Source organism: Argopecten irradians, chromosome 2, assembly GCF_041381155.1.
Source record: "Argopecten irradians isolate NY chromosome 2, Ai_NY, whole genome shotgun sequence".
NCBI classification, from domain to species: Eukaryota; Metazoa; Mollusca; class Bivalvia; order Pectinida; family Pectinidae; genus Argopecten; species Argopecten irradians.
Window position 1 is genome coordinate 34,147,398 of NC_091135.1, and position 27,384 is coordinate 34,174,781.

Here is a 27,384-nt window from a genome sequence, read left to right on the forward strand (position 1 = left end):
TTTTTTTTTCTAAAAACTTTTTACAAAGGTTACAGTGCTGGCAAAGACTACTTCTAAAATTAACGGCCATACATAAATTCATAGATTCTTTATTGTCATCATGATTTTTTATAAGGTTCTATATACATGTACATCGCAAATATCCATTTTCCGTTTCCAGTCCCTGTTTCCGGATGATTTAATTTATTACACGTCGATATCAAACATCCGGTAGAAGATCAATACTCGATTCTCGGCTCTAAGCTCTTTCTAGTGAAGATGGATTGTTGTACGGTTTCAGTACTTGTTATTTTGTCAGTTTTTATTCTGACGTTTGTTTGGAATGTCAGGGTTCCGAAGAAAATGCAATTGGAAGGAGTGCACGTTCTAGTAAGCAGGCCGGTTACCACATCACATGAGGGAAACTGTAATAAGTAAAACAATCCGGAATATTAGGACTAGGCCTAGTATTAAAAAAACATAATAAAATATGCATTCTAGTTGCAAGTGGAACAATCCCGTGTGTACAGATAGCTGTTGATCCCATGACACGTTACGTATTTTGAATACTTTATAGTCATGTTTGTACGTGTCACTGTGTTATTCAGTTCTACAATCAATGTAAAGCTTATGGACCATAAAGTATATACAGTATAGATCATGGCATAATTGCCATGAATGGAAATATATTCAAATGTGTCTAGATTTTGTGGCCAAAGTCTTTTGAAAATAACTAAATTAATTTTTTTACATTTATAACAGATTTTTGACAATGGTCAGTGGCTACATAACTAATTATATAAACTTGCAAATGGATTTACTTTCAAATCAAGTGCCTGTCATGAATTTGTATTCGTAGGCAAAATCCTACCAGTATGAATAAGGTCTGACCACGGATACACTACACTTCACTCACAGCAACACACAGACACCAACACCTTTACACGGGAACATGGGCATCAATTTACATGTACTGGGAATTTATGAACATTTATTTTAGTAGACAGAGAAATATTATTGTAATTCGTGTCAGGATGTTTAGGGCTGAACAGTGCTTAGTCCAACATACTACATAATAAGTGAAATTTTTTTTTTTAAACAGCCAATTAATTTTTTTAATTTTTTGTTTTCTCTTTTAGATAACAGGTGGTTCTAGTGGTATTGGGAAGGAGATAGCGAAACTGGTGATCAGTCGAGGTGCAAAAGTGAGCATAATGGCACGCAATAAGGTAAGGACCAAAGTTTATCACACAGATTTTTTTTTCCAATATAATAAAATTCAAGTCAAGTGACTCAATTCAATTGCAGAAGAAATAGAAAATAAATACATTTTATTTTATAGTGTCTTTATTCATTTTAGCAAAGACTTGCAGAGGCCAAGGAAGAAATTGAACAATGTAGAAGAACTGGCTGTACAGAGGTAAGTGTAATTTATCAAGTTGTCATACTTGTACGACACATGCATCATAATTAGATGCACATTATTATCTATTAGTAATAAATGCTTAGTATATAACCTTTATGGTATAGGGGTGCATACATGTAGTAGTTGTATTCATAATGTTTTATTTCATATTCAATTTTATTAGTTTAATATACCTAATTCTATATATCTGTGTCCAATTCACATTGATGTTTTCATTATCATTTTATGAAATAGATATAAAAACCATTTCCGCACAATGTGACATGTTGTCAAACTTAAGTCTTTAGTAACAATCTATACACAACAAATCTAAAGTCAACAGTATTTGTAATATCTATAAATGTTAGCCATAATGTATATATGCACTTTTAATCAACTTATATAATTACTGTATTTGACCCAATAAGCCTTCATGTATAAGCGGGCCTCCCCCTTTTGAGGCCTCAATTTCAATTGCCCGGGTATAAATAAAGATCAACCAACCTTTACAATGTTCATGAATTCAGTCAACCAACCTTTACAATGTTCATGAATTCAGTTACCTAAGAATTGATAAACAAATGTTATTACGCTTACAAAATATCACTTTTTAAAGTTACAATAGTCAGGGAAAGGAATAATAGTCATTTTCATCAGAAGATTATATCTTAAGAATTATTCTGTTTGTGATCATTTGTCACACTTAAGAAACTGAAATGATTTCTTCTTCCAGCCAGTAGTTTGTGTGGAAGCTGATGTCGCCAGAGATGCTAAACTTGTGGAAAAAGCAGTTAGGGAAGTAAGTTAATAATACAAAATGTATTATCATATTGGACTTAAGATGCTTCACCGCTGACAAATGGTATTTTTTCTCACTAAAAAACAGGAGCAGATGAATTAGTATTTTTCTTCATATATATCTATTATACAAAATTTGCTTTTTTTTATACACCATTATACCACCATTGAAAAGTTTGAGCTTCTAATTTTACTTCAAGATAAAAATATCACAAATAATTAATTGCATCACGAAAATATTCTGTGGCACTATGTCCTATATGGACTGATTGTGCATGTACCAAAATCAAAATACATGTAAAGTATTTTGTATATACATGATTAAACAATGCTTTGAAAGTGGTTTATAATATATACATGTACACTACATAATAATACATGTTTTGAATAAATTATATACTAATCAGTATAATAGTTTACTGATATAACCACCATCATTTAAACCTGTAATGGGTGTTTATTACTATAATAATTATTTGATAAATAAGGTATAACTGTATATGTAACCAGGCGATGCAATGGCTGAGTCCAAGTGGTTAAGATGTCCCAACATTTTACCACAAGCCCTCCACCTTTGGGTTGTGAGTTTGAATCCCATATGGGGCAGTTGCCAGGTACTGACAGCTGGTCAGTGGTTTTTCTCTGGGTACTCCAGCTTTCCTCCACCAAGAAACCTGGCACATCCTTAAATGACCCATAATTATGTAACCAGTAAAACCTTTGTTACATTTCTAGCTTTTTTATAATTTATATAATACACAAATCTAATTCATAGTGATCAGAAAGGGTTTATCAAAGGGCGCAACATAGAAGATGCAATACGATTATTAAGTGACGTGATTGAATATACAGGGCAAATGAATACGGGTGGGGCAATTATTTTCTTAGACCAACAGAAGGCGTTCGATAGGGTCGAATGGGGATGGTTAGAAAAATGTCTGAAGAAATTTGGTTTCGGGACAAAAATGATTGAATGGATTAAAATGACTTACAAATACTCTAAAAGTTGCATACTTACTAACGGCCATCTTTCTAAATTCTTCAACATATCCAGGTCAGTAAAACAGGGATGTCCAATCGCCCCAATACTATACATTTTACAAGCGGAGGCACTAGCATGTTCAATAAGAAATAACGTAGCTATCAACGGTATTGACTTACCAAGTGTAAATAACAAACACATTCAATTAAAACTTAATATGTTCGCAGATGACTCTCAATTCTTTGTTAGTAGCGCGAACAGTTTACCAAATATTTTCCACATTCTATCTAGATATGAAAAAGCATCTGGTGCAAAGATTAACTTAGAAAAAAACAAAAGGATTATGTATGGGTATTTAGAAACAGAGACCTACAAATTTTAGAAAAAATTTCATGGGTGAAAGACAACATCAAAGCACTCAGTCTATATCATGGGTATAATATCAATGAAGAACAGATATGGGAAAGTAAACTTTTGAAAATTCGAAACATAATAACACAATGGAAAAAAAGAAACCTTACGCTTGAAGGGAAAGTTCTCATAATTAAATCCTTGATTTGTTCCCAGGTAACTTATGAATTATCTCAAAAGACCATTCCGAAAAACTACAAAATTCTAATAAACGATTTGATTTACGAGTTCCTATGGAACAGCAAAATTCATAAGGTCTCTAAACAATTATGTTATCAGTCAAGAAATCAGGGTGGATTGGATATGTTGGATATAGACGTTATTGATAAAATAAAAAAAGTCAAAATGATATATAAGCTTATCCACAGTGAAACAGAGGCATGGAATATCTTAGGAAAATACTGGCTCCAAACTTACGATAAAGCGTTCAACATTGATTACTTTCTTTGCAAATGTAGTACCACAAAAGGGTTAGACCTCCGGAAAATACCAGACATATTTCAGCAGGCCTTAATTCAATGGCAGTTCATTATCCAAAAATTTTCTAATCACACCCGACAAGGCATATTGAATATGAATCTTTTTGGCAATAGCAAAATATTATTTAAGCACAAACCACTTTTCTTTAAACAATGGTGTAAGAGCGGAATATCTAAAATCAAACATGTATGGAATAATACAGAAAGCAGATTTATAACTTCCGAAGCATTACAGAATAAATTAATCAACAAACATAACTGGATATCAGAATTTGCTAAAATAAAGAAGGCAATACCTAGTAACTGGTTACAAATCTTAGAAAACCAACAAGAAAATGCTCAAGAAATTACTAAGATCACCGACGATCTATGTCTAATATACAATGAGAAAATTATAAATACACTTAGGACCTCAAAAGTTTTTTAAACACATTCTGTATAGCAATAGCTCAAAAACTAAACAAATGAACAAATGGGAACACTACATAACTTTAATAACGAGGATATGAATTGGGAACTAATTTGGCAAACAATCAAATATTCAATAGCAGATAAAAAATGTAAGGATTTTCAATGGAAACTTATACAAAGAATAGTAAGCACAGAACACAAACTTAAACTAATGAAGAAATCAAACGGCCTATGTACATTCTGTAAAATTAATGAAGAAACCTTAACTCATTTATTTTATTCGTGCCCAAAAATTGAATTACTATGGCAAAAAATTAAAAATGTCATTATAAGGCTATTTAACTTACCCCCAAATTATATTATGGAAGAAAAACACATTATGTTAGGACTGAATACTTATTTCAACAAGGAACAGCAAATCACTACCAGTTTTATCATAATGACAACAAAATGGTGGATTTGGAAAACAAAAAATATTATTAAATATCAAAACACTGATCATGACGAAAATTTTATATTCAGACACACTAAAAATAATTTAATCAGAACAGCAAACATTTTTAGCCCACCATCATCAGATGGTGGGCTATTCAAATCGCCTTTCGTCCGTGGTCCGTCGTCCGTCCGTCCGTCCTTCCGTCCGTCCGTCCGTCCGTCCGTTAACAATTCTTGTTACCGCTATTTCTCAGAAAGTACTGAAGGGATCTTTCTCAAATTTCATATGTAGGTTACCCTAGGACCCTAGTTGTGCATATTGCATTTTGGGACCGATCGCTCAACAAGATGGCCGACCGGCGGCCATTTTGGATTTTGATAGTTAAAGTTTGTTACCGCTATTTCTCAGAAAGTACTGAAGGGATCTTTCTCAAATTTCATATGTAGGTTCCCCTAGGACCCTTGTTGTGCATATTGCATTTTGGGACCGATCAGTGAATAAGATGGCTGACTGGCGGCCATCTTGGATTTTGATAGTTAAAGTTTGTTACCGCTATTTCTCAGAAAGTACTGAAGGGATCTTTCTCAAATTTCATATGTAGGTTCCCCTAGGACCCTAGTTGTGCATATTACATTTTGGGACCGTTCGCTCGACAAGATGGCCGACCGGCGGCCATCTTGGATTTTGGTAGTTAAAGTTTGTTACCGCTATTTCTCAGAAAGTACTGAAGGGATCTTTCTCAATTTTGATATATAGGTTCCCCTAGGACCCTAGTTGTGCATATTACATTTTGGGACCGATCGGTCAACAAGATGGCCGACCGACCGGCGGCCATCTTGGATTTTGATAGTTAAAGTTTGTTACCGCTATTTCTCAGAAAGTACTGAAGGGATCTTTCTCAAATTTCATATATAGGTTCCCCTAGGACCCTAGTTGTGCATATTGCATTTTGGGACTGATCGCTCAACAAGATGGCCGACTGGCGTCCATCTTGGATTTTGATAGTTAAAGTTTGTTACCGCTATTTCTCAGAAAGTACTGAAGGGATCTTTCTCAAATGTCATATGTAGATTCCCCTAGGACCCTAGTTGTGCATATTGCATTTTGGGACCGATCAGTGAATAAGATGGCCGACTGGCGTCAATCTTGGATTTTGATAGTTAAAGTTTGTTACCGCTATTTCTCAGAAAGTACTGAAGGGATGTTTCTCAATTATCATATGTATGTTCCCCTATGACCCTAGTTGTGCATATTGCATTTTTGGACTGATCGGTCAACAAGATGGCCGCCAGGCAGCCATCTTGGATTTTGATAGTTATCGCTATTTGTCTGCAATTACTGAAGGGATATCTCTCATATTTCATGCGTAGTTTCCCCTTGGACTTTAGTTGTGCATAGTACCTTTGGGACTGATTGGTCAACAAGATGGCCAACCTCTTGCCATCTTGGATTTCACCGCTGATTCTCAGAAAGCAATAATGAGATTTGTCTTAAATGTCATATGTTGTATATTTGAAAAAGTTTGAAAAGCAGGGAAAAGATCCTTCTTTCCATTGTCAGACATAGATCATTCTATGGTGGGCGCCAAGATCCCTCTGGGATCTCTTGTTGGATTAGATGGGACATTGGAAAAATTGACTACGATACTAGAAAATGAAGTGTGAGTGTAATAGAATGAGAGAATGTAGAATGAGTCAATGAGAGGGATGTAAAAAAAATATACAACCTAACAAGCATTAAGGAAATATTAGACATTATATTGAATGAAATAGGAGTAAGTAAGAGATCGATAGTATTAGTGTAATTGTAATAAAAATGAGAGAGAATGAGATATATTTGTACAACGAAAGGAAATAATAGTGCGATAATATGCTGAAGTTAAGATGATCATATAACAAAATGCTAAAAAAATGAGAGATGAGAAAGTTAGTGAATGATGACTATGTACAAGTTGTTTATATGTAAAATGTTTTTATGCAATAAAATATAAAAAAAAAAAAATACACAAATCTATATGGTAGCAGATCTGTATAATTTAAATTTGTTTGAAAATGATTACCATAATTTCTGTCCTTTCTGGACAATTAATCCAAGGTCTTAATATATTCATAGATCACACAAGAACAATTGAAACAATATCATAAATTAAGAGTATGCTATCATCATTATTTCAAATATATGTACGATAACTTGTTGATTGAAGGAATGGTCTTTATACAGATGTGATCACTAAGACAATGTTTTCTGTATATATAATCATGAGTTGAACCCTTCATATTACATAGAATAATGTTTTGTTCTTTTCTTTTCACTAAGGCAGAGAGCCAAAATGGACCTGTTCAGATGCTGGTTAATAGTGCTGGCTTCTCCATCAGTGGACCTTTTGATGACATGAAACCAGAAGACTTTAAAGTACCATAATAATTTACTCTTACATATATTATGATATTTTACATGAAAATGGGATGCATTAAGAATAAGATTTGAAATCAAAATGATACAGCAAATTCAAGCCTTTTTCAGATTGACTGTGAGGTGGTTCTATTTATAGTTAATACACAAATGTCATGTTCTATGACATGGCAATATGTCTTTTGTAATATCCACATGACCACTAAATTAATTCTGTTTCCTATACTTGATTTTATCTAACAAGAGACACAGACATTCAATATGTTGCCAAATACCGTACTTAATATAAATTGATTTGTTATATAAATCATCAAAATTTACCGAAATACCCAGTCATTTGACAGTTTACATTTTACTGCCATTTAAACACATATGTTTGTAGGTAGTGGACTTGAGAGCAACTAGAGTTCGTTTTTACAATATTTTAGACCTATATTATTGGGAAGATGTTACTCAAATCAAAGTTGATAAGTGGTTGAGGACAACCTAAATGAATCAATCAATTGTAATCAATCTTAACTTGTTATTTATATACTTAAAAATACAAATTTAGACTTCATAATGTTTACAAGATGTGGCGTAAATTGAAAACAATTTTCTTATTAAATTATAAATTACATACACTTTGTATATGAATTATCTCCCCTTAAGTACAATGTGTATTAAATATGAATTATCCCCCCTTTGATAACATGACGGTTTACAGTCTGTCAAAGGAAATTTTTTATACAATTTGTGGTTTTACTACTTATAAGAGTATTATGAATTATCTCCCCTTTAATAATTTAATATCTTATGCTTTTTATATTCCACTTGAAAACGAAGTGAAATAAATAGTGTATTGTGTTGATATAACTTATTTTTATCAATTTTGTTGTAAATAAACAATAATCATACTCATATTTCACATTCAGAGTCAGATGGATGTGAACTATCTAGGGACGGTTTATGCAACCAAAGCTGTCATATCGTCCATGAAGACTTTGGGGTGTGGCCGAATCATCTTCCTTTCCTCACAGGCCGGACAAATTGGACTATTTGGATACACTGGATATTCTGCTGCCAAATTTGCTCTCACAGGGCTTGCACAGGCTCTTCAAATGGAGGTAGGGTGTATGGATCTAGGTAGGGTGAATGAATTGGGGTAGGGTGAATGAATTTATGTAGAGTGAATGGATTAAGGTAGGTAGAATGGATTGAGGTAGGTAGAATGGATTGAGGTAGGGTGAATGGTGGTTGGGTGAATGGATAGAGGTATAGGTAGAATGGATTGAAATGGGATGAATGAATTGAGATAAGGAGAATAAATTGTGGTAGGGTGAATGGAGGTTGGGTGAATGGATTGAGGTAGGTAGAATGGATGAAGGTAGGATGAATTGATCAAGTTAAGGTGAATGGATTGAGTTACATGTAGGGTGAATATATTAAGGTAGGACGAATGAGGGCACAGTGAATGAATCAAGGTATGATGAATTAATTAAGGTTAGGTGGTTACAATTTCTTCGGCTGTCCCACAAAATAATTCTAAGGATATAGATGTATAATTTAGACCATATTGCATACTACCAGTACTGCTATTGACTCAATTGCATAACAAATGGTGTGTTCAGCAGGTTAAGCCCTTCACATTGCTCACAAACATCAAATTGTGTGCTAACACATCATGAAATTATTGCCTGAAAAAGCTCTGGCATCTTTTTATCCTTGATACTCCAGGGGTTACTATCACTGAAGTTATATCCATCCCTGCACTATCTCATAGTAAAACTGGAGGCAGTTGAGGAAAAAAAACTTACCTGCAGAAACTTCCTCCTTTGAAGATTACAGAGAGAGAGAAATGAGAGAGACACTCAACTTCAAAGCAACACAATCAACCACAGTATAATGGATCAATTTAACTGTGTCTTCTGTTGCCTCCAGTTTTACTATGAGATAGTCCAGGGGTGGATATGATGTCAGTGATAGTAACCCCTGGAGTATATCGAGGATGCTTTTCTATTGACCATTGATGCCATATCAAGATAGCTCAATGCTAAGATCTTAATGTAATCCAGAAAAGCATTTAGCATTTTATCAACAATTCAATCCCTACCTTTGACAGTGATCAGTGAATGTTTCTATGTCAACAGTATCATAATGATCACACTTGTTATAACATAGTATGATAGATGTCACTGCTGTTTTGTTACTTATTATAATAGTTTAAAGATTTCATGTGTAGATCTAATCTATGTGGCTATGTTTCAGGGGGATGGAACCTCCAGAAATGTAGTCACTTTTATTGATGTAATACATGTATATTACGTGTAGGACATATACCTTTTGCAGGTAAAGCCCTACAATATTCATGTGACGATATCTTTTCCTCCTGATACTGAAACACCAGGTTATAAGGCTGAACTGGCCGAGGGAAAGGTAGGTCAAGCTAAATCATTGAGTGTAATCCTGATAAGTTTTATTCTTATTTCTGTTATCAAATTATGTATTAGATAAAAGGCTTTGTTGTTATATTGCTGCTTATATATACCAGTTCTTAAAGGTACAGGATGTTTAACTTCAAAACAATACAATGTACCAGTATTTGATTAAGCTTGTCTCAATATTTCAAGGCTGATACCAAGTACTATTATATACTAGCTAGCTAAGCCACTATGACTTTATTACCCAGATGAAAATGTAAAATATTTTAATACTGTACAAGTTTTGAAATTATATTCAGTAAATATATGAATTAAGATTAAAGATTATGCTGAGCCTGATGAAACTGGCAGTACTACAGAATCACTATTAGACTAAATGTGTATTAGTTGTGCAGTAAAATTATATCATAATACCCTCGATCCACACACACACACACAGAGGTTTCGTCAAATGATTATTATATCATTAGGTTTTGGATCAATTTTGTTGAAACATTGTCAATTAAAGTAAATATATTGATGTCTTTAATCTGTCATATAACATGTTTCAATGACAGTTATCATGGAAACATGATAATAATGCCATGTTCTCATATAAGGGGTAATTAACAGGAGAGTAAGGTGGCATTGGTTAGTAATTGGCTAATAGTTTTTAATTTAATCTTGACCCAAATGTTTCAAACCTTGAATGTATGGTTTTAATTACTGTCAATAACTTGGCAAATAAATTATCATTCTTTTCATTTTAGTAATGAAAGCTTTTGAAAATAAGGAGCATTCTCAATTTCCAGTGGTTACAAAAACATAGTATCTACTGTTACATAAAGAGATTGTAAGTCATCATAATTACATGTAATCCCTGGAAATTGAGGATGTATAAGTGGAGGTGGGGATCTACTCTTTAGTTTATACATAGTGATAATGAAACATTTCAAAGTTGTTAAATGCTTTCTTTATTAATAAATCTAAAGGTTTAATTAAACAATTGAAGATAATAGTATATTGTAGACAGTATTGATTATTGAAATTGGTGACATAATTACATGTTCAAGGATTGATTTTTATTTCTTTGTAAAAATAATTGAATTAAGACATGATGAATAACTTCAAATTTGGAATAATTTTTACTTATTTCTTTTTTCATTCAAAGCCAAAAGAAACAATGCTAATATCCGAAACCTCCGGAGTTTTCCAGCCTGATAAAGTTGCCAGAACAATTGTGGAGGATAGTTTGGTAAGATCAAAGTCTTCAACATTGGCTTATGTTTATAACAATAATGTTTTGTATGGCTTATTTACCGAGTAATAAGTTGCACCTGTATATAAGTCGCAGTTTCTGTACATATAAGTCAAACTGTGTATCGATTGATCTCTACTGACGGTAGTGATCACTGATTGATTGGAATAATCAATTTACAGAAATATTAAAATATTTATTCAAAACTATTTATAGCATAATACAAAATTTGCTATTTTATGTTAAGAATTACCTTTTAACAAGAATTTAATATCAGGTTAAATCTTAGATGATATAATATTGAATGTGTATGGTTATTGCTCTGATAGACATGACATTGTATTTAAAGTTACCTTTACTTCAAGTATTAATTTTCTGTGAATGATTTGCATCCTCTTTTATGATTCGTATAAAGACCGTTGATAAGAATAGAGTTTTTTAAAATGTCATTTTATCTAATTTCATCTGATGAAAATAAAAAAGTCTTCCTGACTTTATATACTTGACCACCATTTTGTGCAATTTTAATACTGTAACAACATTTTAAGAAATCTTTTGGATTTTTTATCCCCCGCTTTCTCCGAAACAGGGGATATTAATTTGGGTTTGTCTGTCTGTCTGTAACACTTTGTTTCCGTGCAATAACTGTGACAAATGTAAACCGATTTTCTTCAAACTTGGTGACAAGGTTAACTTGCTTTAGCAGAGTTATGACCCTTTGAATTACTAAACACATCATTTTCTGCCATTTCCGCGCAATAAGTGTAACAAATGCAAACCAATTTTCTTCAAACTTAGTTACAAGGTTAAATGCCTTAAGGACTCAACCAAGTTCGATCGCAACTTTCAACAAATCTTATTTAGTGGAGTTATGGCCCTTTGCTTAAATAAAAAAAAAACAGTTTTGTACAATAACCGTGATAAATATTAACCAATTTTCTTCAAACTTGGTAACAAGGTTGAATGCTTTAAGTGCCTGGCCAGGTTCGATCAACTCTTTCAGCGGATGTTATTTATTAGAGTTATGGCCCTTTAATTTACTACAAATGTCATTTTTCTGCAGTTTCTGTGTAATAAGTAACAAATGTTAAAACTAATATTTTTAAAACTTTGTAACAAAGTTAAATGCCTTAAGGGCTTAGCCAAGTTCGATCACCACTTTTTGCAGATCTAAATTAGCACAGTTATGGCCCTTTGATTTAATAAAAAAAAAGCCATTTTCTGCCACTTACATACAATAACTGTAATAAATATTAACCAATTTTCTTCAAACTTGGTAACAAAGTTAAATGTCTTAAGGGCTTGGCCAAGTTCGATCACCATTTGTGACTGACCTTATTTAGCAGAGTTATGGCCCTTTGATTTAATAAAAAAAAAATCATTTTCTGCCATTTCCCTGCAATAACTCTAATGATTATTAACCGATTTTCTTCAAATTGGTAACAAGTTCAAATGCATGCCTTAAGGGTTTGGCCAAGTTTGCTTGCCACGGCATGTTTCAATCAAGTGTAAACCTAACCTCAATAATGTTTACCTACAATTTGTCCTGAAAGCGGGGGATGGAAATTCCACGAACTTGCTTGTTCCTTCAAATTCATAGCACTTAATACAATATTTGTAAATGATATGTCTTAAATATTAATATCACATAATGTAACTGGCCCATTCAGCTATTTAATTGTCATAAGACACACATGTAATAACGCTATCGTAATGTCACAGGTAATAATTACATCAATACATATTGAAAACTTTTGAAAAATACAAAACAAAAATAATTACGTCATAACCAAATTATGACATCACACGTTTGTCTTATTAGACAAAAACATCAAATCCAAGACTGATTTCGCCACTCTGATAAAGAAATGAAATTGATAGTTTTGTATATATATTTCCATCAATACTTATTACACGTATATGATAAATAGAATCTTATACTCGTGGGTACCTAATATGAAATTTCTAAATCAATTAGTTAGATGATTTGATATGCCAATTCGCCTAAACACTCGTGGCATATCAAATTATTGAACACGTTTAATTTTCATAATTAATGTTTCCAACAGAATGGCCGGTTCCAGAGCTGGATTGGAATGGATGGTTTTATGTTAGCCTGTATGACCTGCGGAATGTCTCCAGTGACCACAGTTCTGGATGCTCTGTCACAGGTGTGCAGTTCACTCTTCCTCGCTCTGAATTATTTCTACATGTTTCTGTATAAAAGTCCCACTACGTTTCTGAAACAGAATTTTAGTGTTTAGTTTTTAAATGTGAAATGAGTTTGACAATTTTGTGGAGTCTCAAATCGTTAATACTACAATTATCACTTAATTCCTGAACAATTTTATAGAGATAAATTAAATGTTAATTTATAACAAAGGTTATCTTTTGTTACCTAATTTATAACACAGGTTATCTTTTGTTACCTAATTTATAACACAGGTTATCTTTTGTTACCTAATTTATAACACAGGTTATCTTTTGTTACCTAATTTATAACACAGGTTATCTTTTGTTACCTAATTTATAACACAGGTTATCTTTTGTTACCTAATTTATAACACAGGTTATCTTTTGTTACCTAATTTATAACACAGGTTATCTTTTGTTACCTAATTTATAACACAGGTTATCTTTTGTTACCTAATTTATAACACAGGTTATCTTTTGTTACCTAATTTATAACACAGGCTATCTTTTGTTACCTAATTTATAACACAGGCTATCTTTTGTTACCTAATTTATAACACAGGCTATCTTTTGTTACCTAATTTATAACACAGGCTATCTTTTGTTTCCTAATTTATAACACAGGTTATCTTTTGTTACCTGATTTATAACATAGGTTATCTTTTGTTACCTAATTTAGAAGACAGGTTATCTTTTGTTACCTAATTTATAACACAGGTTATCTTTTGTTACCTAATTTATAACACAGGTTATCTTTTGTTACCTGATTTATAACACAGGTTATCTTTTGTTACCTGATTTATAACACAGGTTATCTTTTGTTACCTGATTTATAACACAGGTTATCTTTTGTTACCTGATTTATAACATAGGTTATCTTTTGTGTCCTAGTGTCATCCTAAATACAGCACAATAGTTGACTATCACTGCACCAGGCTGTAAAACAGTAAAATAAACCTTCTCTCACTGCTAACATAGATATACATAGGGAACCTAGCTTGCATTTGTTTAGTGTTTTAACTTCATCTTAGGCCATCGATAGATGCTATGATGGTTATTTATACCAGGTTATTATAACTTTTTTTTTAATTCTTTTTGTTTCGGAAACGTATATATAGTGACCCTTGAATTAACCTGGAGTCATCTAAAACAAGTACCGGGTATCTTTGAGGTTTTTATGCATTTTTGTATCAAATGGACAGCTAGATATAATGTAAGTGTAATTTGTACATGTACATATACATATTTCTCTGCTTAAATTTATTTTGGTGTTATTCACTGGTATATTCTGTATCAAGTTGATTTTTTTTTTTTTTTAATTTTCATTTTGAAGAAAGTAGAATTTGTTTACATTGTATTTCTGTTTATATTGGATAGGTGTAATCTACATTTAAATATATATAATATTATATAAAACTATATACTGTAATAGTTTTACTTTCACAATTATATATTTTGCATAAATTGGTTTTATTTTTACAGATACTTACAGCAAGTGTATTTCGCCTGGTGTCCTTGTTCTATTTGACGCACTTTGATGGTATAGTCAGAAAATGTAAGAAGGATAGAGACGCTCAGAAGAAAAAGGCTTCCTAATTTAAGTGAAGTACTGCAACATCAACAAGATTTGAGAAGATGTTTGAGATTAGTGTATATTCTTGATATGAACTATCATGTGTGAAAATATTTTACTTCTTTGAAAGCCAGAATAATTAAGTACATGACTTTTGTATAGACTTTTGGATAATTATATTGCCAATTTATGAGAAACTATACACTTATTTGCATATTTTAACGTATTTCCTTGCAATTCATTACCTGTATGTTGGTACATCTACTCCTCTCTTATTTAATTTTGACCAACAAAGTTGGCAGGTTATAGTGTGTTCAATAGGACAAAAACATATTATGTTTTAAAGCTATTATCAATGTTTTAGTTTTGCAGCTCTATAAGTGTCATAAAATGGTGATAATATATTTAAGAGTATGTATTATTCCATTTGTACTTGTAGCTAATTACTCAGTAAACAAACCAACTTTTATTTTATTTTTCATGTATTACATTGTATCCAATTAATAAAAACAAATGATGTATACATATATACTACTATGTATACCCTAATTCATATAGCTATTTTTCTAAAAAGAAAGAAATTAAGTGTATAGTTTACATTGAATTCAGTCGATCTAGATAAGTATGGTCACCATGCAGATAATGTCAAGAAGTTTGTTTGTTGATCTAGTTGCTGGTCATCCTTGATGTTCAAGTGGGGTTACTTTTACTGACGTGATATCAACCCCTGGATTATGTTGTAGTAAAACTGATGGTAACATAAGACACAGGTAATTTCAGCTGGTCCTTAGATGTACATTAAAAGAATAAAACCTGTGTCCACTGTGGTTGATAGCATGGCTATGATGTCTGGCATCGTTCTCTCTGTAATCTTCAAAGCAAGTCTCTGCAGGTCTGTGATTGGTCAGTTTTTTCTCTCTCCTGGGCTGCCTCCAGTTTTACTAAAAGATGGTTCGGGGGTGGATGCATCATGTCTAACATTAGTAATAGTTACCTCTGGGGTATCGAGGATGGTCGCTGTTTTTTCCATTCTTCACAATGCATGACCATAGAAAGGGTAAAATATTCATTTTTATGAACAATTGCTCACCTTAGAATCCTGTTTCAAAGATTTTAATAATTCGATCTGATTGGCAGGATATCAATTATTTGTACCCCAATATTAATTATGAACTTCACATTCCATGGTGGAATATAAATTGGCTGTTGTACTAAGATTTGAAACGAAGATTGACTAATATCATTCACAATTTGGGAGCTTGTATATACAAAATGTATATATATATACATGTACATAATATTATGTGGGGTATTATACTCATGACGACATTAAATATTTGTGTAGTCATGTAAACTTAGGTTTTAAATAATGTTCAGCTTTAATTAATCACCTATATCAGCTTAATTTTCATTATTTAATGAAAAATATGAAGAATTAAGTCAATAGATGCTTGTAATGCTGTCAAATCAAGTCATGGTTGTGTTGAATATGAATGTATGTATCCACTAGCCGACCCCAAAGAAAAATTGCCATAATTTAGTTAAATTATTTTTAAATATTTATATTGTGAACATATAAATATGAAACAAATATCAATTATCTATTTTTTGAAAAATATAATATTTGTGCATGCAATGGTTATTTATACTTTCATAATAAAATATTGTCTTAATTAGTAAAATGATTCTGTTATTTTTGTTTGTTCACCTGAGAGTTTATGCTTTAGGTATGACAATAATACATCTCATCAACGGTCTGCAAATTACTACCACGGTAAATATATTCCTGTGGGGAGGGGAAATAACTTTTACTGTTGTAGGTAACAGGTATATTCGATCAAACACTAATAAATTACTTAAGAGGTAATTGTTATCTTCACAAATTTAAGGCATAGCAAACAAAGTACAGTGTAATACTACTAAATAGACACTACAGATTTTTGATCGGCTTTAACATATTTGAGTATGACCAAAATTTTTAAATAAATAAAAAACATTCTAATTTTAAACAAGAGGCCCATGGGCCTTAACGGTCATCTGACTATTGGCACAATACAACGTAGTCATTTAAAGATTTAAGCCTATTTGAACACTGTCATTCATTTGAAAATCTTTGTAGTCCTTCATCCCAGCATGTCACTGGCCCAATATCAGGTCTCTAGGCCTCTTAGTTATTCACAAGAAGTCGTTAAAAGATTTTAGCCTTTTTGACCCCCGTGACCTTGAATGAATTTTAGGTCAAGGTCATTTATTTTATATGAACATACTTGGTAGCCCTTCATTCCAGCATGCCGCAGGCCCATTATGCATACCTTGGGCCTTTTGGTTCTTGAGAAGAATTTGTTTAAAGATTTTAGCCTTTTTGACCCCTGTGACCTTGAATGAAGATCAAGGTCATTCATTTGAACAAACTTGATAGCCCTTCATCCAAGCATGCCATAGGCCCAATATCAGGTCTCTAGACCTCTTAGTTATTCACAAGAAGTTGTTAAAAAGTTTTAGCCTATTTGACCCCACTGACCTTGAATGAAGGTCAAGGTCATTTATTTAAACAAACTTGGTAGCCTTTCATCCCCGCAATCCGCAAGGCCAAATACAAGTACCCTGGGCCTTTTGGTTCTTGAGAAGAAGTCGTTTAAAGATTTTAGCCTTTTTGACCCCTGTGACCTTGAATGAAGGTCAAGGTCATTCATTTGAACAAACTTGGTAGCCCCTTATCCCAGCATGCTACAGGCCAAATATCAGTACCCTTGCCATTTCGGTTACTGAGAAGAAGTCGTTTGAATGAAAAGTTTGCATACGGCGGAGGGCGCAAGATGACGGACAGTGCATGATGACAATAGGTCATCCTGACGCTTTGGGTCAGATGACCTAAAAATAAAAAAACTTTTAACAGAATGATATATGACTTTCAAATAAGTTGCAAAAACAAATGGGAGATATGTAGGTTTTTTTTTTTTACCACCCTGAACTTGCTAATAATAGTTATTTGTAATGACTGATGACATCACATAACCTTTGATTTCTGCTTGGAAGGGTGGAGTGGAGGTTGCAGGCATGAACATTCTGTAAAGGAATTCCTTAACTTAAATTTCTCCATAAAAAGCATTACAGAAGTTAAGGGGAAACGCTTTCCTACGGACAATTTTAAATTAGGGGATTCCTTAAATTTAAAGTGAATAGTCGGGCAAAGAAAACCAGTCTAAATGCGTTCATTGGCCTTCCAAAAGTTCTCGCATATTAATACGACGGTCAAGTTCTGCTTATGTTTTCAGTTCTGACCATTGGAAAAAAGAAAAGTTGAAAGCATTGAAAGCGAGGCTGTGTGGAAATGTAACCACGGACATAGTCAGCCGGGAGGACGTTTTAGGATTCCTATACTTTAAATTAATTTCTGGATACATTCACACCATTTTTACCGACTTTAGCTATCCTTGCCCGACTGTTCACTTTAAAGAATGTTCATGAAACTGGGCCCTGATGTCCTGACATCTTTTTATCACAAGCCCATGATACCATTCGCTAGGTACTGATCACAGGTCAGTGGTTTTTCTCTGGGTACTCCAGCTTTCCTCCACTGAGCTCCTTAACCTGATAAGTCTCTGGTCTTTAATAATAGGATGTTAAAATCAAACAAATAGAATGTCTGCATGGCATGACCAGTCAAATTTTTTTTTAATATTTTATTTATACATTTAATATTATAATTAATAGATTGCAGTTTTGTTTTAATTTAGTTTTTTTATTATAATAATATATATATATGTTATGTCATAGATTGTGTTATATATTATAATATATTTGTGTCATAGCAGTATCAACAAATAACTTGTCAAAAACATAATTTTATTTAACACATCATAAATCTACAGTAGCTTTTGATTTGAATTTGCGAACAGCTCTTTCACTGGACCTCACACGGAAGTTGTTACCGTAGATAGTAAATTGGTACGTGCCCAATGTGAAGGTGAACACTGAATGTTGTTTGGGAATACCTATAACAAAAATAGATAATTGTCAAGTTATCAACAATATTGTATGTGAGCTGTCAATGTTTTGAAGTCATATTGCATCCCTTTAAAGCTCAGAATTATTTCAGAAAAGTTGTATTAGAAATTCTGCTGGGGGGGGGGGGGGGGGGAGGGTGGGAAACATCTGAAGAATAATGCCAATACATGATATAGAGAGAGCACAGGGACTTGTTACTATTAAATGATAGGATATTCAAGATGGGTTGCAATTATAAATGTTACTGTAAACCAACTTTCTTTCGCGGCTACTTAATTTCACGATTTCCATTTCAAAACATGTTCACGGAAATTAACATTCGCAGATTTTTAAAAATGACTGGCAATTCCTATCAGTATCAATGATGTAGATGTAAGTTTGCAGAGATAAATGTTTGCCAATTTATTTGGATCACGTAATTCGTGAAATTAAATCGCACAAGAAAGAAAGTTGGTTTACAGTAACTTGGCTCATCTTTATATATATATTAGCAACAGGTCCCTGCTATGGGGATCGAGAGCATGAGAAGAATTTTTTTTTAATTTTATTAGTTTATATTACTGAGCGCCCAGTTGCAAATTTGTAAAAACTTAAGTAGCACAATAGAAGAAGGTCATTCTGACATTTTGGGTTAGGTGACACGATAAGCAACATATATCATTTTCCCTTATATGTACCGAGTAATAGCGGTGACCTACATTTAACTTTGTTTTCCTTAGTGATCAGAAGAAACGTGTTCCTAGTTTCCTGTAGGAGAATTCCTGTGACCCCTACGTAGCTGGGGCACTTTGACCTTTGAACTGTTAGTAGCGAGCCATGGAGGTCAGCCTTTAGTAATCGTTGTTGTACATTCATCATCCTACCAGGCGTGAAACTAGAACAGAAATTAGCAGTAACATAGTCAAATCTTAGCGAACACCTCTGTATAAAGACCATCTGCTCAATAAGACAACTTTCTCAAGATCACAAATGGTCAATGTCAACACAATCTGACCTAAGTATAATGTATAAAGACAATTGTTTCTTGGTCCCTTACATGGTCTTTTCACACAGGTTTGATACTGTACAATATTTCATCAAAATTATTTAAACCAGTATCTTGCATATTAACACTGGTTAAGAGGTATCAGTTAATTAGGGTACTTCATTTAATTCTGTGGTTACATATTGTAGAGTTGTCTGCCCTTGCAGGTATGTCATGACATTGTTTGTTTGTTTGATTAATTAACGTCCTATTAACAGCTACGGTCATGTCAGGACGGCCTCCCATGTATGTGATGTGTTGCGTGTATGTTATGCGAGGTGCGTGTTTCGGGAGACTGTGGTATATTCATGTTGTGTCTTCTTGTATAGTGGAACTGTTGCCCTTTTTATAGTGCTATATCACTGAAGCATGCCGCCGAAGACACCAAGCAACACACCCCACTCGGTCACATTATACTGACAACGGGCGAACCAGTCGCCCCACTCCCTGTATGCTGAGCGCCAAGCAGGAGCAGAAACTACCACTTTTATAGACTTTGGTATGTCTCGGCCAGGGGACAGAACCAAGAGCCTTCCTCACAGGGGCGAAAGCTCAACTCAAGGCTAAAAGTGAGGCGATGGTAAGAGAGGCATTAGGAAAGATAAAGTCAGTTAGGAAGAAGAGAGAAGAAAAGATCCTAAATTTAGTCGCCTTTTACAATCATGCAATAGGGGTATCAGGTACAATTCCAACGCCCTACCTGCAGGGCCAATGTCATGTCATGACAGTTTGCAAGTGTAATGTCATACTTTTCTGAAAAAACAAAGTGAATTTCACTCACAAAATACTGATGTCACAATGGATACCTACCAGCAAGGGAGAAACTCTGTAATATGCAAAGACAGAATAGCCATGAGAGATGATTTTATTGAAACTGAAGCTCAAAGTCATGATGCCATACCGTATTCACCATAATTAACACTTCAATAATTGAAACAAAGGGGGCGCTTATTAATGAACCAAAATGTAAGTTGTGGACCAAAGAAGGCTTCCATATTTTAAAATCTTTCTCTACTAATCTGTTACAGTAAACATGGCTCGTAATTTCTGTAATATGGGTTACAATCCTGATGTTAAAGTCGTCATATGTTGTAAAACATTGTTAAATTAAAGGCTTAAAACTTCAACTCTTCTCCAAGAAAGGGGAGGGGCGGGTATACGGAGAGGGGCTCTAATTTTTGTGAATACAGTAATTCTTTTTTTTTTTGTACTTTTTTTTTATACATTACCTGTTGAAGTTCACAAGTTCCTCCATGTATTCTAGCCAAAGTTGATGAAGGGGAAGATAAGATTCATAGCTGAAATAGTTATAAATAAGAATTTTAATAACAATTGAAGTTGATTTCTTACAATAAACAATAGGTTTCTTATTTATTGTTAGCAGTAGCAACAGAAAAATGACATAAAACCTTTTTAAGTTAAAACAAGAGGCCCAGTGGGCCTGTATCGCTCACCTGGTTTGTAATGCCAAGTAATGTTCTGAATACAGCTTCATTGTTTCTTTTCTGAAGGAATTTTAATATTAACCATTAAGTCCCCTATTGGGCCCCACCCCTGCTGCCCCCAGGGGGTCAGAGCCAAAGTTCTGTTCTCCTTCCCCCAAGGATTTTTATGGCCAAATTTGGTCACAATCCAAGCAAAACTCTAAGACAAGTAGCGATTTATAGGATTTACCACTATTTCCCCTAATTGGCCCCAACCGTCCTGCCCCCGGGGGGCCAGAGCCAAAATTTATACGAGTTCTGTTCCCCTTCCCCCCAAGGATGTTTGTGGCCAAATTTGGTTACATTCCATGCAAAACTCTATGACTAGTAGCAATTTAAAGGATTTACCTTTATTTCCTCTATTGGGCCCTGCCTCTTCTGCCCCCGGAAGATCAGAGCCAAAATTTATACAAGTTCTGTTCCCCTTCCCCCAAGGATGTTTGTGGCCAAATTTGATTACAATCCATGCAGAACTCTAGGACAAGTAGCGATTAATAGAATTAACCTCTATTTCCCCTATTGGGCCCCGCCCCTCCTGCCCCGGGAGGGTCAGAGCCAAAATTTATACAAGTTCTGTTCTCCTACCCCCAAGGATGTTTATGGCCAAATTTGGTTACATTTCATGCAGAACTCTATGACTAGTAGCGATTTAAAGGATATACCTCTATTTCCCCTATTGGGCCCCGCCCCTCCTGCCCCCGGGGGACCAGAGCCAAAATTTATACAAGTTCTGTTCTCCTACCCCCAAGGATGTTTGTGGTCAAATTTGGTTACATTCCAAGCAGAACTCTAGGACAAGTAGCGATTTAAAGGATTTACCTCTATTTCCCCTATTGGGCCCCGCCCCTCCTGCCCCCGGGGGGTCAGAGCCAAAATTTATACAACTTCTGTTCCCCCTCCCCCAAGGATGTTTGTGGCTAATTTTGGTTACAATCCATGTAGAACTCTATGACTAGTAGCGATTTAAAGGATTTACCTCTATTTCCCCTATTGGGCCCCGCCCCTCCTGCCCCCGGGGGACCAGAGCCAAAATTTATACAAGTTCTATTCCCCCTCCCCCAAGGATGTTTGTGGTCAAATTTGGTTACAATCCATGCAGAACTCTAGGACAAGTAGCTATTTATAGGATTTACCTCTATTTCCCCTATTGGGCCCCGCCCGTCCTGCCCCGGGGGGGACAGAGCCACAATTTTTATAAGTTCTGTTCCCCCTCCCCCAAGGATGTTTGTGGCCAAATTTGGTTACAATCCATGCAGAACTCTATGACTAGTAGCGATTTAAAGGAAATGTTGACGGACGGACGACGGACGCCGCGCCATGACATAAGCTCACCGGCCCATCGGGCCAGGTGAGCTAAAAAACCATTCCATTCCTGAAGAAATACAAGTGCGACAAGCACATTTAGATTCATTTCTCGGTATTTTATGATAATGACATTTGTCTCGAATTCATTAGTAAACTCTCTGTTTATACATAAAGAGATACTTTGTGGTAAATCTACACATTATTCATCAAATGTCATCAAATAGAATGAATTTCATATTTCTATTAACAATATTTTTATTTACATATTTATTAAGATTTTTGTTTTACCTTTGAGATGTTTTATCCACTTTAAAAATCTTTAAATTCTTGCATTCCCTTGAAGTGAGAGTTTTTTTCTTCCGTGTAGGTCTTTTGTTGCTTGCTTTGCTGGTTTTTGTATTATCCAACATCAAGAACTTTGACTTAATCTCCTCATCTTCCCCTTTAAGAAGTCTATTTCTGGGCAAGTGACGTTTCAAAAACGCCTCCACAAAATCTTTCTTAACAGCCTTATTTTTCTATAAATTAAATACAAATCTTTTGATTATTAAAAAGATAATGTTATAAATCGCAATGTCACATAATTGAAAAAGAAGTTTCAGTAAAAATTTAAATTAAAGGGTGCTTGTGACAATCATTGATTATATTCTTGAATTTGTTAGGAGGAATTCTTACCCTTACATTTAAATACAAATGCATCAAGAACCCTTGAACACTTACATGAAAGGTGAATTGAGTCAAATAAATCTTTTGTTTTTGTATTTACAATGACAAATCACAAAATTTTGCTTTAAAAACAATAAACATTTTCTTTGAAAAATTAAACCTTAAAAATTGTAATGCAAAATTGCATTTTTATTCTAGATTTCATAAAACAGTTAAAAGTTTTCCATGATATGGAACTGTTAATCAAATTGTGTTTGACCAGAGATATAAATATGATAATCTAAATTTCTGATTTAACCCAATAAGTGCTGGGTGAAAAAAAGATCAGAAAAATTGAAGGGGTGCTATAAATTTTTCGACAACTTTAATTTTCTTTGTACATTTGTACAATGTCTATCGCTCAATCCACTAACTAAAACCTAGCTATCACATGCCATCTTGAGGATTCACAGTAAAAACAGTTTGTGGAAAAGGAAGAAGGAAATCATTAATGTGAATTAATTGCCTATTGACTACATACAGTTCTTTTAAAATGGAAAGATTTTGAAGTTTTGAATTATGGAAATAAGATATCATATACTTACTTCTAACCCCAGCTCAGCGCTGTGTTTGATCACGTGATCTGGTAATGGTATGTTCATTTTCACAGTGTAGTACCAGCTACTGATGTTACCTTTTGAGTTAAAATATAATGTGTTTAATTTATAACGTAACAAAGTAATACTATATATAGTTAGGACACTGAACCATCAGCAAGTGCATATTGAGTGACCAACATATCTGACCCAATGCATGACCTTGCATGTCTTTTGGCCAATTTATTCTTGTGTTTTATTCTGATTAATAGCTTTATGATGTTTTAACAAGATGTAATAAGATATATTGTTTATAAAAATGCAAAATTGGTGTTTACTTTTCAACCATTTCTGTAAAAGTGGTTTCCCATGTCAATTGCCTTCTATAAAGAAGTTCTCCATACAATGTTACATAAATACACAAATGATCTTATTTGGAAGTCATGGGCTTTCTGTAAATCAAAATACAATTATTTCAAACTATGTCCATAGATTTTTTTAAGTCTAGTGATACATTATGTATTTTTTGATTATTTTAAAAAGAGAGAAGAATTCTTTAATATTTAGTAATATTATAATATCTATGAAGAAGTTCAAAAATGTTCATACAGAAAGAAATTCTAACAAACCACATCATAGTCCAGCCATACAAAACAGCTCCTAATGTTTTCATCTTCAGATGACTCTAAAAATGAACTTTTGTGTCATGTAGCCTTCATATACAAAGGTTCCACATAGCAGATTGTCACTATATATACAGAGGTTCCCAATATCGGGTGGCCTCTAAACAAAGATTCCTTGTGTCAGGTGGTCTCTATACAGAGGTTCTTCATGTCAGGTGGCCTCTAAACAGAGATTCCTTGTGTCAGGTGGTCTCTATACAGAGGTTCTTTATGTCAGGTGGCCTCTAAACAGAGATTCCTCATGTCAAGTGGCCTCTATACAATAGTCCCTCGTGTCAGGTGGCCTCTATACAGAGATTCCTCATGTCAGGTGGCCTCTATACAAAGGTTCCTCATGTCAGGTGGCCTCTAAATAGAAATTCCTCATGTCAGGTGGCCTATATATAGAGGTTCTTCATGTCAGGTGGCCTCTAAACAGAGATTCCTCATGTCAAGTGGCCTCTATACAGAGGTTCCTCATGTCAGGTGGCCTCTAAACAGAGATTCCTCATGTCAGGTGGCATATATATACCAGAGATTCCTCATGTCAGGTGGCATATATATAGAGGTTCTTCATGTCAGGTGACCTCTATACAATAGTCCCTCGTGTCAGGTGGCCACTATACAGAGATTCCTCATGTCAGGTGGCCTCTACACAGAGGTTTTTCATGTCAGGTGGCCTCTAAACAGAGATTCCTCATGTCAGGTGGCCTCTATACAGAGGTTCTTCATGTCAGGTGGCCTCTAAACAGAGATTCCTCATGTCAGGTGGCCTCTATACAGAGGTTCTTCATGTCAGGTGGCCTCCATACAGGTTCCTCAGGTCAGGTGGCCTCTAAACATAGATTCCTCATGTCAGGTGGCCTCTTTTCAGAGGTTCTTCATGTCAGGTGGCCTCTATACAGAGGTTCTTCATGTCAGGTGGCCTCTAAACAGTGGCTCCTCGTGCCAGGTGGCCTCTATACAGAGGTTCTTCATGTCAGGTGGCCTCTATACAGGTTCCTCATATCAGGTGGCATATATATAGAGGTTCTTCATGTCAGGTGGCCTCTAAACAGAGGTTCCTCATGTCAGGTGGCCTCTATACAGTGGCTCCTCGTGCCAGGTGGCCTCTATACAGAGGTTCTTCATGTCAGGTGGCCTCTAAACAGAGATTCCTCATGTCAGGTGGACTCTTTTCAGAGGTTCTTCATGTCAGGTGGCCTCTGTACAGTGGTTCCTCGTGTCAGGTGGCCTCTATACAGAGGTTCTTCATTCAGGTGGCCTCTCTACAGAGATTCCTCTTGTCAGATGGCCTCTATACAGAAGTTCTTCATGTCAGGTGGCCTCTATATAAAGTGTCCTTGTGTCAGGTGACCTCTATACATAATTTCCTCATGTCAGGTGTCCTCTATACAGACGTTTCAAGTGTCAGGTGGCCTCTATAGAGGTTCTTCATGTCAGGTAGCCTCTATACAGAGTGTCCTTGTTTAAGGTGACCTCTATACAGAATTTTCACATGTCAGGGGACCTCTATACAGAGGTTTCACGTGTCAGGTGGCCTCTATACAGAGGTTCTCCATGTCAGGTGGCCTCTATACAGTGGTCCCTCATGTCTGGTGGCCTATATACCGAGGTTTTTCATTTAGGTGGCCTCTAAACAGAGGTTCTTCATGTCAAGTGGCCTCTATACAGGTTCCTCATGTCAGGTGGCCTCTAAACAGTGATTCCTCATGTCAGGTGTCCTCTAAACACAGGTTTCTCATGTCAGGTGGCCTCTCTACAGAGGTTTCTCGTGTTAATGGGTCTTTATACAGAGGTTCCTCATGTCAGGTATCCTCTAAACAGAGATTCCTCATATCAAGTGGCCTCTAAACACAGGTTTCTTGTGTCAGGTGGCCTCTAAACAGAGGTTCCTCATGTCGGGTGGCCTCTATACAGAGGTTCTCCATGTCAGGTGGTCTCTTTACAGAGGTTTCTCATGTAGGGTGTCCTCTAAACAGAGGTTCCTCCTATCAGGTGGCCTCTTAACAGAGGTTCCTCATATCAGGTGGCCTCTATACAGAGGTTTTTCATGTTAGGAGGCCTCTAAACAGAGGTTCCTCATGTCAGGTGGCCGCTATACAGAGGCTCCTCATGTCATGTGGCCTCTAAACAGAGGTTCCTCATGTCATGTGGCCTCTAAACAGAGATTCCTCATGTCAGGTGTCCTCTAAACAGAGGTTCATGTCAGGTGGTCTCTATACAGAGGTTCCTCATGTCAGGTGGCCTCTCTACTGATGTTCCTCATGTCATGTGGCCTCTAAACAGAGGTTCCTCCTATCAGGTGGTCTTTAAACAGAGTGAAACAGATTTTAGTTGTTTATAGTGTACATAGTGGTACAGTCGCCTTCTAGATTCGCACTAGGATGAATTTCGATCCCTTTAGCTCAGTCGGTAACGTTAGAGTATGATTATTATAATATTTATCTGTTTATAATTAGGCACAGGAGTTTGACGTTCTGTCAATAATATATAGTAAATATATAAAAAAAATACCCCTAATTATAGTACATAGTGGTATTTTTTATATATGTATAGTATATATCATTGACAGAACAGTGCTTTACTGTAGACAGGTAGAGTCAGAACATCAAGTACCTGTGGGCTAGCTTACATTGCCGTGTGTATTACAATGTAAGACGTTCCAATGTAATGCTGTCAGAATCGCTTAGTCATATGAAGTCTAGATATTGTGAAAAATGATGATTAGACATAAGAATTAAGGCCTACAATGTACCTCAAAACATATCGAATCGGACGTCGACGGTCCGCGTGGTCTTTCTGTGACTTCCTGTTTACCAATTCGATCGGTGCATTCGATACGCGATGTCTGAACCATGTTTTAAGGTACATGTACAATATCACATGTATACATGTACATAGCTTGTAGCAAATTAAAACTG

General features: G+C 34.9%; 2 protein-coding genes across 4 annotated transcripts; one reads left to right on the top strand and one right to left on the bottom strand.

Annotated features, from left to right (window-relative positions):
• Positions 1-175: 175 nt before the first annotated feature.
• Positions 176-15,248, top strand: LOC138315248 (3-dehydrosphinganine reductase-like). The gene is made up of 10 exons (XM_069256122.1): positions 176-369; positions 1,119-1,208; positions 1,340-1,399; positions 2,118-2,183; positions 7,218-7,313; positions 8,228-8,419; positions 9,642-9,728; positions 10,884-10,967; positions 13,040-13,141; positions 14,646-15,248. Exons 1-10 carry the CDS (start codon positions 259-261, stop codon positions 14,757-14,759), a joined length of 1,002 nt encoding a protein of 333 aa, XP_069112223.1. The 5' UTR covers positions 176-258; the 3' UTR covers positions 14,760-15,248.
• A 3,317-nt stretch (positions 15,249-18,565) lies between these two features.
• On the bottom strand, positions 18,566-27,317 carry LOC138315249 (ribonuclease P protein subunit p29-like). Of its 3 annotated transcripts, none has more exons than XM_069256123.1 (6): positions 27,219-27,317; positions 23,808-23,896; positions 22,846-23,075; positions 20,998-21,066; positions 19,443-19,618; positions 18,566-18,731 (listed from the first exon to the last, which is right to left on the bottom strand). In XM_069256123.1, exons 2-6 carry the CDS (start codon positions 23,862-23,864, stop codon positions 18,595-18,597), a joined length of 669 nt encoding a protein of 222 aa, XP_069112224.1. In that variant the 5' UTR covers positions 23,865-23,896; positions 27,219-27,317; the 3' UTR covers positions 18,566-18,594. The 3 variants fall into 3 exon arrangements, with proteins under 3 accessions (XP_069112224.1, XP_069112226.1, XP_069112225.1); XM_069256125.1 differs by lacking the exon at positions 27,219-27,317 and adding an exon at positions 27,080-27,142; XM_069256124.1 differs by lacking the exon at positions 27,219-27,317 and adding an exon at positions 24,428-24,954.
• Positions 27,318-27,384: the final 67 nt, after the last annotated feature.